The sequence below is a fragment of the Xiphophorus maculatus genome, chromosome 13, assembly GCF_002775205.1.
Source record: "Xiphophorus maculatus strain JP 163 A chromosome 13, X_maculatus-5.0-male, whole genome shotgun sequence".
In the NCBI taxonomy this organism is placed as follows: Eukaryota; Metazoa; Chordata; class Actinopteri; order Cyprinodontiformes; family Poeciliidae; genus Xiphophorus; species Xiphophorus maculatus.
In genome coordinates this window covers 20,151,614-20,167,497 of record NC_036455.1, presented here as the reverse complement: position 1 = coordinate 20,167,497, position 15,884 = coordinate 20,151,614, and the positions used below count along the sequence as shown (strand labels likewise).

The 15,884-nt window shown below is 39.1% G+C and overlaps 1 protein-coding gene across 2 annotated transcripts in view; it reads left to right on the top strand.

The window, feature by feature from the left end:
- The window catches only part of LOC102228768 (protein tyrosine phosphatase type IVA 2-like), a 28,630-nt gene extending 20,851 nt beyond the window's left edge, over window positions 1-7,779 (top strand). Inside the window, exons 2-7 of one of the 2 annotated variants that reach the window (XM_023345469.1) lie at window positions 1,578-1,883; window positions 2,228-2,336; window positions 2,418-2,510; window positions 2,595-2,725; window positions 5,066-5,140; window positions 6,436-7,779. In XM_023345469.1, coding sequence (XP_023201237.1) covers window positions 1,879-1,883; window positions 2,228-2,336; window positions 2,418-2,510; window positions 2,595-2,725; window positions 5,066-5,140; window positions 6,436-6,544 — 522 coding nt within the window. In that variant the 5' untranslated portion in view covers window positions 1,578-1,878 and the 3' untranslated portion in view covers window positions 6,545-7,779. Of the gene's footprint in view, window positions 1-1,577; window positions 1,884-1,940; window positions 2,337-2,417; window positions 2,511-2,594; window positions 2,726-5,065; window positions 5,141-6,435 lie in introns of those variants that run through there. The other variant, XM_014475000.2, reaches the window with a different exon arrangement.
- Window positions 7,780-15,884: the final 8,105 nt, after the last annotated feature.

Genomic DNA, 15,884 nt, shown 5'->3' with positions numbered 1-15,884 from the left:
TCTAGTTTTTTGTTGATTAAACATCATGTAATTAGATCAGTCTTAGTCACTGGAAGAGGAAGTGATTCGTTGCATGTTTAGACATCTCAGATATGCTGGGTGTGTGGTGTCCTTCAACCAATGAGACGCCGCCTGCACTGCATTTAGCTAGGTGTGTCCTTTTTATTGAAGGTTTTAGTCACTCAAGTTTGTATTTAAGATGATTAGAAACGGATGGATGTGCTCTTGAAGAGCTATCATTATTGCATTTTAGTGTGGACAGTGACAGTGGAGACTTTTGGCCGCATTGCCATTGCCTTGTCCTTGAATGTCACTATTTATTGTGGAGCTAATGGAATAATACGAGATATTAGGACTTGAATATATTGCTTATGATGAGGGATGCACACATTGTTCATCGTTGACCTCTAAATTTCAATATGTCTCAAACTGTAATATTTAATCGAGCTTTAGAGCTGCAAACACACACCAATTGAAAAATAATAATTATAAACTTTTTAGTTACTTTTAAAGTTGAATCCATTATTATTGAATTTGATTAGGATGGGATGCTTGTATGATTTAAAAGAAATTCGAATAAATCTCAACTGCTGCGTGCATAGTCCAGTCAAGACTTCTGCACTCATTTTAATAGCCCTTTATTACACTGCTGAATGGAAAGCCATTTTCTATGGAGAGCTAAAAAAAATAATGCATAAGATATTTGGCCCAGTCATGCACATCCAAAACTTGAGACAATATTTGTTCATCTGAATACAGCTTATAAAATATTTTATTTCAGCTCATGGACTTGTTCTAATTTAAGGCACTGTGCGCTACCTTAAGCATTTACTGCTGGCTGAGGGAAAAGAATCAATTAGTTTGGTTTTTGGATGTATACTGAGTTTAAAGGTAACATGAGGACTCTAAGATCTAAAGCAAGCTTTATGTATCAGAAAGGGGGGAAAAATGGAAACCAGTGCTTGGGGATTTTTATTTTCTGGGTTTTTTTGCATTAAATTATTAGAATAAGGACATAGTCTGAGGTAAGAAACATTGAGTTGATTTTGTTCTGAGTCTGTTTGTGTTTAGTAAACCGGAGCAGATAATTTTTAGACTTTTATTGACAGAGACAAGGTTCTGACTCAGTTTGGAGGACATAAATGACTGTTTACCTCTCATATTTTGAACACAGGAAGTATTAATTAAAAGATTGACACTCTGCACGTCTTCTGACGGACAGTGCTGCTGCTGCGCAGCACAAACTTGCGGACAGGAATTAAGCCCAATGATCCGTTTTTAGCTTTGTTGTGAAAACGTTTCAACACGATCTGTGTCTTCATCAGAGTCGCAAGTGAAATATCAACGGCGGGTCACACAGTCTAATAAGCAAGCAGTAATTACATTCTGAGAATAGCATTTCTGCATTTGTGGTCGTAAGTAGGTGATCATGTGGACATCCTCTGCAGAACAACTTTTAACATTTTGTAGTGTGAGAAATGTGTACTTTCCTTTTAATTTAAATTGATCTGTTTTAAAAGTGTGATATTATTATTATTATTTTAAATTTAAGAATCCTTTTTCCCCTCTCTACGCAGGCTTTCTGTGTCGACTTCAGCCGTACCTATATGGCGTGTGTGACCGGAGAATTCTGCCAGGCACAGCACCTCACCTCAGTGGAGAAGTGAATCGGCCGCCCCCCGAGGGACTACGCTACCCAGAAACCTCCCTGACTGCCAGCACATTAGGAACTGCTGACGTTTTTTCCAAAAGGCCTCCCTTCCTCTCTGGGATATCGCGTAGTCCTTGGCCTGACTGCCCTGCCCTATCCCAACCAATACGAAAAATATTTGCTTTCCGCTTTCTCCTTGAACAGCCAATCACAACCAGCTCTCCTGAATGGGGTAAACTCATTGGATGACTTTTGGATAGTCTCATCCTTTTTTTTTTTTTTTTTTTTTTTTTTTTTTTCCTCTTCCCCTCCTATTTTTTTGTTTCAATTTCCTTTCAATTTACATTTTTCTCATCCCAGAAAACTGTGGACTAGTTTTGTTTGGGTTGTTTTTTTTCTCTCTGTGTGCATCATCCCTCAGTGAAGAACTGTCGTTCTCCTGACCCATTCTTATTCACGTCTTGTCCTTTTTTTATTTATTCTACCCTTCCCCGATCACACAAACCTCATAGCAATCTGTACATCTGAGCCAACAGTCGCTTTTTATTTTATGAGTATTGTAATTGTTTTTTCAAGCCGTCTCGCCAACATGAACCGCCCTGCTGCAGTCGAGATTAAACATGAGGCCATGAGGTTCCTTATCACCCACAATCCCACCAATGCTACGCTCAACAAGTTTACCGAGGTGAGAGGCTTTATTGGTCATCGAGTGCATTCATATTTGTTATGAATGTCTCCGACTAAAAGCTTATTTGTCGTCTGTCAGGAGCTGAAAAAGTTCGAGGTAGACACGTTGGTGAGAGTTTGTGATGCCACCTACGATAAGGCTCCAGTGGAGAAGGAGGGCATACAAGTCTTGGTGAGCATCGCTTTTCCGGGTTTGTCTCTGCCTTCCGAAGTCATTCGTGCTGATTAGTTTTCAATTTGCGCTTTCCAACTCCAGGACTGGCCCTTCGATGATGGTGCCCCTCCTCCCACGCAGATTGTGGACGACTGGCTGAAGCTGCTTAACACCAAGTTTCGAGAGCAACCCGGCTGCTGCGTCGCTGTGCACTGTGTGGCAGGGCTGGGCAGGTACGAATGTCTCAGTTTGTCGTTTTTCAGACAAAAACTTAAACTAAATCCTACAGAAATTGCTCTTTGCTACACATTCAATTCACACAATTTCAGTTAGGTGTTTTCAAGGCTTAGAATTTCCTTGATTTCTGGATAAAGTCTTTAAAAGAGGTTATTACAAAACTGTGCAGTTTGAAAATCAAAGTGCAACGTGACGTCTGATTATAATCCTAAATTTGGAATACAGTATTTACAGTTGAAAGCAGATGTTTTCATTCACCCAATGAAAAAGCCAACACATTTTGTTTCTTGCTCTCTGAAGTTAAATTAGAAATAACTTCTTGTTTTACATCAGTTAGAATCAGCAAAATTATTTCTATTTGCTATATGACAGAAAACCTGGCAAAAATATTTTTTTAGAGATATTTTTTTCCCTTTTTTTTTTTTTTTTGTAAGTTTCTTTGTAAATTGTGTTAAGTATGTCATTTGAGAAGGAAGGTAATTTGCATTAGCATGACCTGTTTGGATTGGTCCACCAGGTTTTCCCCCAGTGTATTTTAAGCCTGGCGGGCCACCAGGATTTAATTGTGCCCCCACCAGGCTAAGCATCGCTTATTTATTTAAGTCTTTTAAAATGTTTGCATTTTTAAAACTTTATAGTTGGTGTTCAGGTATTAATCTTCCAATCTTTCAATAACGCATAATTGCCAAGTGATATTTTCAAATTTCCCTTTCAACTTTAACCATTTTTGAACCCAAAAACACGACGGGCCGCTGGATGAATGACTGCTGAGCGCCCAACCACCGGGCTTAGCAAGTTTTCGGGGGGGAAACCTTGTTCACTATAATAAAGATTTATTATTCCTTTTGATACAGTAACTTATTGATCTGCATAGTATTAGAAATAAAGGTTGTCTTATATTTTGCATGTTAAACAACATTATTGAAATTGAATTTTTTATGTCCAAATGTGATGCTGAAAAAGTTTGAAACTTTACAACAAAAGTGCTTGAGTGTTATTGGAAAAGTGTATCTGTGAACATTAGTTTTTATATCCTGCCTTAGAATTCCAATTAAATTTAGAATTGGGCTTTGACTGGGCTATTCTGATACACAAGTATATTTTAATGTAATCCTGTTGGCTGTAGCCCTGCCTCCACGGTTAGGGTTTGTTGTCCAGTCGTGGGGTTTTTCTTGGTCAGACAAGGCTCTGTTTCATCCACCTGTAACACACTGACTCCTAGATGAGGTCACAGAGTTCACACACTGCTACAGAAAGCTCAGAATTGTGAAGTGTCTGAGAAGTCAATTCTTTATTTTTTTTTCTAATCTTTCTTGCCATCCTCTCACCCTCTGTTCTTCCCTTCACCACCTGTTCCTTCTTCCCTAGACATGACACAGCTTGAGCCGATTGTCTTTTGTCCCAGTGCTGAGTTTCATCTTGTAACTTGAACTGTTGTGTTCTCCTCCTGTTCCCTGAGGGCTCTGTAAATAAAGTCAACAGATTAGATAATCCGTCATTAGTTACAACACTTTCTGTCTGTGACTGCAAAATTAGGCAATTCGATTTTCGCTCGCCATAAAGCGAGGTTGCACGGGTAATGTGAAGTTATGCCGCGTTGTAATCGCACCTTAGTGTGACGGGGAATTACAGTTTAGTTGTGTAAAATAGCACAAGTGTGAAGACAATGCAGGAAGAAGCACATGATGTGGGCGAACTGGTGTGAAAGTGTCTTCTCAGACCACAAGTACTCAGCACACCCAGCAGCTCCTCTAGCTTCCAGGCCTTTTTTTTCTTCTTCTTTCTTTTGCATTGCTGTGACATTCCAGAGGGTTCGTTTTTCCAAGTATTGGTTGGACTGGTATTTTCTGAAACCACCACCAGTCTTTTTCGTAGAGGTTTACTTGCTGAACTCATCCGCGCGAGTTTGGTACAGAGAACGTGTTGAGAGAGATATTTTCATCTGAACTTCATTTTTCTTTTCAATTTTCTAATTCGCTGGTCCTCAGAATTTCTGAGCTAGAAAAGTAGCTGAAGGAAATGCTCCGCTAGAGCTGAAATCTGACCTTGTCCAAGGAACTCGTCCAAGCTATATTTATTTACTTTTTCTCATCCCATCTTCTCTCTGGTGAGCGAGGAGTTGGCCGTTTTACTGTAACTTATCACAAAGTACTAGTACAGCGGCTCAGTAGGGCGCCTGTGAACTTGTACACCCCTGTAGATTTCCCAGGCCTGTTTCCCAGGTTTACCTTCCTCCCCCTGTTTTATTACCAAGGAGCCCTGCGAACCTTGGCATTTCATCTCCTGTTCTCCCCGTTCTTGCTTTAACCAGTCTAATGGATTCCTTTACCTTTCAGAGCTCCAGTCTTGGTGGCCTTAGCCCTCCTTGAGGGAGGAATGAAGTATGAAGATGCCGTGCAGTTCATAAGGCAGTGAGTACTAGTCTTAGAGCTTTACAGACTCAAAACATGATTATTTCTTTATGGACTGAGATTAGGTTAAAAGGTTACAAGCAGTGAATGAGTATATTTGCGTCTTTATTAATATAAATCCAGCTTACCTGGTTGTGGAGGCTGAAGTTGTGTAACAGTTTTTGGAAATAAAGAAGACTTCTGTAGTTGTAAAATGACTGAATCCTTAAGAACTTCATAGCAGTTTACACCAACACTATTTTTTGTGACATCAGGAGGCTATTTTTTGCAAAGAAGCCACTGATTATGTACACAGGAAATCAAGGTAGGTGGTGTGCCACCAACAATCTTCCTACATGAAATGTGTTCTTGGACACAAACTATATCATTTTCCAATCAGAATGTCCATGTAAAGTGAGTTTAAAGAGTATTAAATACTTGTTAAATACTTAGAATTTAATAATTGAAAATGGAAAAGGGCATTAAGCCAAAGTTCTCAATCTTCTCTGCAAACCTGCAAAGCATTCTTCTACTGAAGCGTAAGCCACCTTGTTTTGGTATCCTTCCTGCTCTTTCACTGTCTGTTCAACAACATTCTTGTAAACACGAATTTCTACATTTTATTAATGCCTATTTTTAATGACATATGACACTTATATGCTCTAAGTGTAGCCAAAGAGTCAAATCATCCACAAAAATCTGTTAAATATTATTTGTAGCATTTTAAGTTAACATTTTGTTGCTCTTTACACTTTGTTTCATGGGACGATTATTGGGAGTGCACAGCCTCCTAGATCGATTTTCTGTGTAAAAACAATTTTTAGCTTATATGTAAATTAGCATCCGACGCAAACATGACAGTGGTTTAAAGTTATACAATAGCATTGGCATAAACTGCTGTGACATTTTTGATTTTTGACAATTTAAACATGCTGCACGTTGGGCTTCTTTCAGTCTAGCTAGGCCTGACCAGTTGAAATTCATACTTTTAAAGATACCAAGTAATCTGCTGCAGATAAGACAAAACTGGCTTGTTTTTTCTTTTTTTTTTTTAAAAAAATAACCTCATTCCAGAAATTCTCCACTGTCTCTTTAAAGAAGGCTGCATGGTTGCAATACGAACCTTTTTCATGTGGTTGAACTGTTAGAGATGAGTTAATGAGTTGTAGACACATTGTTGGTCCTTGTTGTCAGTGAGAAATGGTCAATAAGCAAAGAAGTGGATTACTCTAAAAGGTTAATAATTCCTCTGAGTTTGAGTGTGTGCCTTCCCATTTTAGAACTAAAACTTCTTTCCTGTTTTTTGTTTCCTGTAGGAAGAGACGTGGAGCCTTCAACTCCAAACAGCTTCTTTACCTCGAGAAATACAGACCCAAAATGCGTCTGCGGTTCAAAGATAACGGCCACAACTGCTGCGTGCAGTAGGCCGTCCGTCTGTGCATCCGCTTTCAATGCACATCTAGTTCGGAATCTTCCAACAAAGAGAAGATAACAAAAAAAAGAGAGTGCTATCAGTAATTGTTGTGATGATTTGTAAACACTGAGTCATGGTTAATTGATCTGAGAGAAATCGAATGATCAAACAAAATCTGGGGAAGTCCACCAGCCGAACCAATGAATGGAAGGTCAAAGCACACAGATGGGCCCGCCTCCCGGTTCTACAGCTCAACCAAACCACGGGCCAGAATTTTATTTTATTTTAATTTTTTTTTCTCTCCGCTCGAGTCCATCCTGTACTTGTCTTTTTGTTTTTCTTTTTTTTTTTTTCTTTTTTTTTTTTCTTCTCACTTTAAGTTGTAATCATGGGATATTTTACCTTTCATTATGTGAATTTTTATTTTTACACATACATGGTGATGATGTTTTGATTCTGTTCTTGTTTCCTTTCATTGCTATTTGGCCTCTATTTTAAGAAAGAAAAAAAAAAACATTTTTAAACTTTGAACACATTTCGATTGTGTTTTTTGTTTTTGCACAAAACTCAAAAGGTTCACCCTGAAAATGCAGTAATGTTCTGTTTGTTTGTTCTTTTTGTTTTATTTTTTATTGAAAATTTTTTTTTTTTTTTGCTCCTCACTTGCTTCAAGTCACTTTCAGTTTAGGGCCTCACTGAGTCTAAATATATAATATTTATTCGCAAGAGAATTGTGGCAGTGTTGAGTTTGGCAGGGGCAAGGACACTTTGTTATCCAATTTTTCTTTTTTTAATTTTTTTTAAAGTAACTATGTAAGAGCCATGACTTTTTTTCCCCCCTTCTTCTTATAAGTCTTGTTGGAGTGCAATAATCAGTCCACCTCAGATAAGCCCATCAGACCCTGCTGAGCATTCCTCACACACATTTTACATTTACGCAGACATTTCAGACAGGAAATCAGAGCTGCTCCAGCTGGTACTCCTCCAGCTGTCATTCATTTTACCAAATGGGGAGGAGAGGGTTGTGATGAGGTGGGGGGGCTACAGGATTTCCCAAACAAATATGCAGATTTCAGCTCACACACTGAGCCCGGGATCTGGTCTGACAGACGGGGTGGAGGAGAATGGAAAATGGTCAGTTTTTTTTTTTGTTGTTTTTTTTTTATCATTGTACCCATTTTGAAGACATCCCCCCTCCCTGATTCGTATTGGTTCTTTAAAGATAAATAAATTGAAATAAAAAGCATTCTGGTGGATCTCATTCTTTCTATTGCAGTACATACCAGAAGGCTGTTATTTATTGGCAAGCTTGTTTTGGGAGATCAAAATCAATTTCCTTTTGTGGCAACTTTTTTTTTTTTTTATTATTCCTGAATTGCTCTGCTCCTTATAGCCAAGTATTTCTTAGATGGTATCTGCTCATCAAGTATGTCAGTCAGAAGCTGTCCTACATGTTCTTTCCCCACTGGAGGGTGACTCACCACCACGTGGAAGGCACAGGACACCGTGGTACTGAGAAATGACTCACTAGATCTCAAATGGATCACGACTCCGCGCAACACAGGAGACCGATCAAAGCGCCCCCTCTGTTGTTGAAGTCGGGTAATTGCACTCAGAAATCCCCCCCCAAACTCGTGTTTTTGCACTGACTGCTGTTACAAGTGTAACGACGTTAGCTTTAATTATGCACAATTTAATGAACTGCTTGATATAAGAATGATCAGTGAAGTGGGAATGTGTTGACTGCGAGAGCACTGACGGCACCTCAGTCACAGTCTGTGCTTTCAGCAGTGTTGCAGAGCTACAGATGCCTCACCGAAGCCTGCTTTGAATACAGTGAATGCCATCTACAATGAAATCTGTGCCAAGTGAAACAAAATTTGCATTCAGTTTGTTACTCATCGCTCCCGTTGATGTGTGGCACCTTTGTTGAGTAGCAGATTAAGTTACAGCCTAACAGGAACGGAACTGGTGGTAGAAGGGTTCAGGAAGGAGTTTGTCTTGTCCTCTGTGACCTTCTACAAAAATAAAAAAATAAATACTCCACTTTGATATGCTTGAGTTGTGCAGAAGGCATATTTCTAAGTACTGAATACAATTACTATCAGAGGTAAATCAGGAGCGAGAACCTCTTCACAGGTTGATTAAAAAGTAGTTTGTTTTTTTTCCAATGGGCTTCATGTTTTCCGTCTGTGGGTGTCACTAAGAGCTAAAAAGATCTTTGTATTGTAGTAGCTGTGAGTCAGCATGATCTCATACTGAGTCATGCTTACGAAGATAAAGATCAAAGCCACAAACCTGTTGCAGCGACATCAGGGTGGCTTTGTGTTTCTCAACAGGTCAACATTGTGTGTTTTCTTTTCTCTTTACAGTGTCCGGTGTGCCACGTGAACCGGGGTCACGTTTGGGTTCATTGTGCTGTTTGACCGCTGCAAAACAATCTTTTTTTCCAGAGATTTAACAGGTCGATGTAAAATTAACAGTTGCTTCTAATTCAAACTCATCACCACTGCTGCTGCCAAAAGTATTCATGCCTCTTTATCACATTACCACCACAAACTTCAGTGTATTTTACCTTCTCAGGTAGGTCTCTAATATTCTTACATGTATAAAGACTGAAAATACAACAGAATTATACAGTGAAGCACATGTGCATTGGAGATTGCTTTTATAAATTTTCAGGTCACAAGTCAAGGGGTATGAAAACATTTGCAAGGCACTGGACACCTTCAGTGTTTTTAGGTCCGTCGCCAACTTATTGTTTAGGTCCAGTCAATGAAAATATTAAAATAAATGAGGGGAAAAAAGTAAAGAGAGAAACTTCAGGGATGTTTATCTAAGTGTAGGATCACCTCTTTAAATACCTAAAGCACAATTACATTTTCTGATTATTCTCATCCTCTCTGTGACATTGGCTTTGAATGATATCTCATATTTTAAGATTCAATTAACCGCAGAGTGAGGTGAGGAGAGCAAGGAAGACATTGAATTCTCATCTTAAAGAATTTGAAAAAAAAAAGACATGTCAAGAGCACTTATTTCTCATTTTAAAGTTATCTTTTAATTACCTCTTACAGTGTACATACTGTTGTGGTTTATCATGCCTGCTTCATAGATGTTTTAGAAATTGTACAGTTTGTTCTCAGCTTTATTTGTAAAGTACATTTCAAACGGCTCACTGAAATGCTGTACAGTGGAATAAATTGTTGCTCTTGGTCGTATTCTCTCTTACGCAACAATGGAGGTGGCAGCTCTGGACTACAGGCCAGATCACATTATTATAAAGCCATCTAATATGCAATAAATGTAGTTTGGCACTGTGAAGCTGAGATACAGCACGACTTGGTGCCCCCAAAACCTGGATGTATCGTTCATGATTGCTAGTGTTTTCTAAGGCGCTATAATAATACAAAGCTATAGAGCGGAATAGTTCAGCGAGTTTATCACAGCAATAGCACTCTTTGAGCTCTTTGTGCAAAAGCAAAGAGCACCCAGCAGAACCCTAGTCAAGCAAAAAGAAACCAGGCTTTACATTAGCATGAAAGTTGTGAGCTTTGAATGATTTATTTAAACTCTAGTTCTTTTGTTATCGTTTGTTCTCGGGGTTTGAGATTATTGCTTTGTTACCTGCTGCGAGTACTGCGATATTTGCAATATTCAGTTTTGAGTTCAAGAACAAAAAATCATAAAGGGACTTTGGGAAGAGATGATGGATTCTTCAACTGTTGAGACATTAACATACTCTGACACAGTCTCCTAAATAGTATCGGTCTGTGCCGTCATGCCAACGCATTGGGAACGCTGCAACTTCAATTCCAAACCAAAAACATGAGGAAAAATTGTTGGGATTAAATGACTAAGGTTTGTGAATTGAGCTTGCCATTTTGTAGCATTAATCTTCTTGATCAGTAGCTAACAAGATTGATGTTCTTGCTGGGTGTGTTTTGGTGTCATTGTTTTGGTGAGACATTACCTTCAAGGGTAATTTCATACAGCATAAGGCAACATGAGCTCGTCAGGTATTTTGATGCTGTCAAACTGATCTATGATCCTTGGTTCTACCTAGAAACTGATGCTATATTAGCATGAGAAAAGGAGTGGCACTTTGCCAAAGCTTTCTGCAAATAGTTCAAATAGCTGGTAATTTGAACACCGTGCAGCTCATTATTGGCTAAGTCTTCTCCATTTTTTTTTTTTTTTTTTTTATGAATACAAAAGCTAGTTGTCAGCTTTCTTCCATAGCCTTCTAGCTTTGGTTCCAAACATTCGAAAACATTTCAGCAGATCAGGACATTATTCCTGCGGTCCTTCATGTGTTTTCCTTCATCCAGCCGGCTTTCTAATCAAAGTAGACAGTTCTCCTGAACGATGATTTTGTTTGACACCGAATGAATCACCTCGCTGATTAAACTCCACGCTGCTTTTATTTTGAACACACTCCATTTTCAATTAATCATTCGGTTGCACAAAATCAACAGCAAGCCATGCCTGTTAGGCCTGTTGTTTTCTACTCCTCCACAATACGGTACATATAGAAAACATTGCTTGATCTGGCCAGTGATATCAGTTTGATTTCATTTTGAACACGGCAGCATACTGTTAGAATAAAAATATCTAAAAAATACCACATTACATATTTGTGCGTGGGTGGATGTAGAGAGCCCACCCACGCAATTCTTTTTCTATTTGCTTTCCATATACTACAGGAGATAAAGGCCAAAGGGGGTTTGACTCCCCTACAAGAAGAGCTTGATCTCTGGCAGCTCTCCCACTTTCTGCAGAGCCGATCTAGGCCAGCACCAGTAAGCAGCCGACTCTGCGAGATTCCATTGTGAATTGTGGCCCTTTTAAAAATGCATGCTCGCTCTCGGCTCTGTATCTTTAATGAGGTGTGTCTGAAATATTTGATAGGCCTCGCACTCATTTGAAAAACAAATACGTTTATTTCCATTAATATTTGATACGGAAATGAATATATGTAAAACACATACATTAATTAGTCTGTTTTGATCAATTGTCTCTGTCAAAACGTGGAGCGTGTGCTTCCGCTCAGTTGCTCCCCACGGGCGATGCTGCTGCAAATCTTTCCCTGTTGCTTCAGAACAAAAGAACCATTTAATTTTCAAAGATTTAGCTGGGCTTTTTTTTTTATGTAAGTTTGTGAACACTCAAAGAAATTATGTGCTCACTCAGCAGTGGGGCTGATTTATAAAATGGGTGTCACATTACAGTGTTAGCATTTTGAAAACTGTAATAGATAAGGAGAAAGGAAGCCTAGCATTGAAGTTTGAGCGACGGTACTGATTTTACTTTGCAGGCTCTGAAGGATGATTGTTTTTACCATGCAGGTCTTAGTTGTTGAGAACAGTGAGGTACAACTTTATTTCTAAAATGAGATGGAGCTAAAAATGGGACAGTTTACTAATAATTTAGGTGAAATTACTTTTTTGCTGCACACTTTGATGATTACACCAAGGTCTTGATCCATCAATACATCCATCCATCCATCCATCCATCCATCCATCCATCCATCCATCCATCCATCCATCCATCCATCTAACGATTTAATCAACATTTAGGTCTCTACAACCAGGATCTTCAGTCGAAGCCTCTTAAAGTATAATTTGAATGATCTGTCGATCATTCAAATTTTGTTCTTTTAAGTTACTAGAAGCTTAGTTCCCTTACCTTAGTGGATCCCAAACATTTTCTACTAGAACTAACGTTTTAATTCTCCTGGATTCGTTCAGATTTTTTCGTTTTGATTCCTAGTTTTGATTCCCAGCCACATTTAAGTCAGATTGAAGAGGCCGCCGAATCCCAACGAAGAAGAATTAGCTGCAGTGTGTTCGCAGAAGCGATTGAGAGTTTGCCTTCACTTTATTAAAAGAGCTGTCCAGAGAGCTCAGTGAAATATATATAGACATGCTTAAACACCCTCTAGATTCATGGTGCACAATTAATATTCTTAATATTCTGTTATTTACCATCTAGAAAAAGCTGTGGTAATTCTAGCTGACTTAAAACAGGAACATTTTTGTTGGATTTAATGTCAAGCAGTGAGAGAAAAAAATTGTAATGTGTATTTTTATGAAGCTATCTTGCTGCTATCAGTCTAATTCATGCTTTGGATTTCTTTCAAATAATAGCAGATTGCTAGATAACATAAAACCATAGCAACTGATTTCAAGACAAAAACATCTAAACGTTTGAATGACCCAAGCTCTCCCTAAATGATGTATAATTGTAGCCACTTAGGAGCAGGTTGTTTGGGGAGGCACAATTATTCAAAGAATGCCAGTATGAATACAAGATGCTGCAATAATATTCACGAAGGAAAATGTTCCTCCTCTCAATCAAAATCAGTGTACGGCTCATTCTCTGACATAATTTACTAGTTGTGGGCGACGCTTAAATTCTTCGCTACAAAGCAACACAAAATTAAATTTCGAATAAATGCATTCTCTTTCCTCGCCACCAGATGGTGATGAAGATCTAGCTTGGTAGAGTTGCAGTACCCGCGCTGAACAGCAGGGTGCAGTGCTAAGACACCGTCTTCTCAGGCGCCAGCGGTGGGCCGCAGTGTTGATGTGTGTGATGTATTTCGTCGCTGGCAGCCTCCTCGGACAGCTCCAGTCTGGTGAGTCACTCTGCCACTGTATTCAGGATGTTTGGACTCAGCAGCTGAGGCCACGCAGTAATTAATAACCACATATTGGTGTTGGTAAAACAAGCACAGTGAGAGAGTGAAAGAGAGAGCGGGGGGACGCGAGAAAAGGAGCATGTTTGACTTCTCTGTGACTCAACCTACCTGACTCAGAGAGCAGAGACCGATGGGAGGAAAATATTTTTCTGACTGCAGCAGCAGCGGCTGACAGCAAATTATGTTTGCCTTTTTTATTATTTTTTATTTTTGTATTTTCTTTAATACTCCTTCAAAGAGATGACGTTGACTTTAACGCTGTTTGTTTTCAACCAGAAACAGTTGACACGACTCTTAGATGGCTTGCCAGAATAATGGGGAAATAAAAGGTGAGGCTTTACTGATATCTGTAGAGAGAGAGAGAGAGAGAGAAAGGAAGAAAAACCTTTTATGTGGTGAGCTTGTTTGGAAGGGAACAGCTTCAGATTGATGAATCTTAATGTGCCTTGCTCGTTTTCTGCCCTTGGCTTCATCGCAGGGCGCCCGGCCAGCTTTGATGAGGATGAGTAGATGTTGAATGACAGGCGAAGATGGTGCCAGTCAATCAGTCCCTCCCCCAATTCTACTTTTACTCTCCAAGGAGAAGAAGACATGTGTCATCCTCCCATGTGGAATCACACCACTCCTCCCCTCCTTACTATACGTTTGCATTTTCCTTCCCTCTCCATTATTCATCCCTGCTGGCTTAGCTCTACAATATTCTATTTTTGAACTCCTTCTCACTGTCTTTATGCACCTGTTTGCTTATCGGCCCTGCTTTCATCTTCACCGTCAGCCACCACCCCCCCACCTCCCTCTATCCCCCTTTTTTGGGGGTGGGGAGGATTTGCAGCCCGGCAGTGCATCACTGTTTTAATCTAGACTCCCCTATCCCCTCGATTCCCTTTCTCATGAAGCTAGCAAAAGAGAAAAATAAAATGAAGCAGCTCACACAGTTTTTTGCAAAGGTAGTCGTAGGCCTTGAAATGCAATTTTGCAACCACATTTGTTCATGTCATACTACCATCTAAAAAATATTGGTAAAATTAGACGACTCATGTCCCCACAAGATTCTGAAAAATTAGTTCATGCCTTTGTTTTTAGTAGACTCGATTACGGCAATTGCATTTTTACTGCATTATCCAAAGAAAGCAATAAGACAGCTCCAGCTTCTCCAGAATTCTGCTGCAAGAGTCCTTACTAAAACAAAAAGAGATCAGCATATCAGTCCAGTTCTAAGATCCCTGCACTGGCTGCCTGTTGCTCAAAGAATAGAATTTAAAATCTCCTTAATAGTTTACAAAGCACTTCATAATAGAAACCCAGACTACATTTCTGACTTTCTTCAACCATATATACCACTCAGACCTTTAAAATCATCAGAATCAAACCTACTAACCATTCCGAGAGTCAGAACTAAACACGGTGAAGCAGCTTTTAGTTGTTATGCTCCAACACTCTGGAATAAGCTTCCTGCTCATTGTAAGACTGTCCCTACCTTGAGTTTATTTAAAACAAGGTTAAAAACCTTATTATTTGACATTGCCTATTATTAATTTTTTTTAATTCTATTCATTCACTCTATTCAAAATTGTAATTTTTATTTTGTCTATTTTTAATCTGCTTGATTTTTTTTATGTTGTTTTTAATTTTCTTGTACAAGCACTTTGAATTGTCTTTGGCTGAAAGGTGCTATATAAATAAACTTGCCTTGCCATGTGTGATTAACCAACACAAAGTAATTATGGGTTAAGTTATAACACAAAATCGTCTCTCACAGCACTGCTGAATCCATTAGTTGAACATGGGAAGAGCGCAGCACAACTGCACACCTACCAAAACATGACCGTCCACCTGAACCCTGAACTGAGTATTAATCACAGAAGCGCCCAAAGGAAGTATTGTAGCTCTGGGTCTGGAGAGATCAACACCTCATGGGGGTTGATCTCTCCATGCTGTAAAAATCCAGTCCTTTTTTTTTTTTTTTTTTTTTTTACTGGTAAGCAGCAATAAAAAAAAACATCGCAGACACGGCAAAAATATAAAAAACACATTTTACATGATGCCAGAATTGATCTTTCTTTGCACCATGCAAAGTGGTGGCAGCATTGGGGGCGGGGGCGGGGTTGCTATAGCTACTACTGTTTTATAAAATCTAATTGTAAATTTAAAGGGGCAGTATTATGTAATTTTCAGACACATATTTCCATTTTATAGCACAGTAAAGTAGCTATGTTGTCTTCAGTTGATATAAATACACTATATATGTCAAACATGACTTAACATAAATTTGACTAACACTTTGGAATTGGGTCTGTGTCCCTTTAAGAAGCTTTTATTTTTTCAATAGTCCGCCTTCAGCATGTCTTGACAGCAATGCTTCTCATACTGCTGTTTACAACCTTTCTTAGGTGTGTTAGACTAAGAAGTACCGTAGTGTAGTTTGCATGATTAGCTGAGCAGACGTGCAGTTCCACCGGGTGTTTGCTAATTGCTACTGCTGCTCGGCAGGGGGTTGCGTTTAGGCTGCCACAGCCTGAATGGCTGCCACCAGAGATTCAAGGGTTCCTCAAACTTCTATGAAAGAATCAAAGCAAAACTCCAGCTATGCTTTTGCTGGAGGAATAACATTATAAGATGATGTAAAGCTCAGTTTTACAGAATACGCT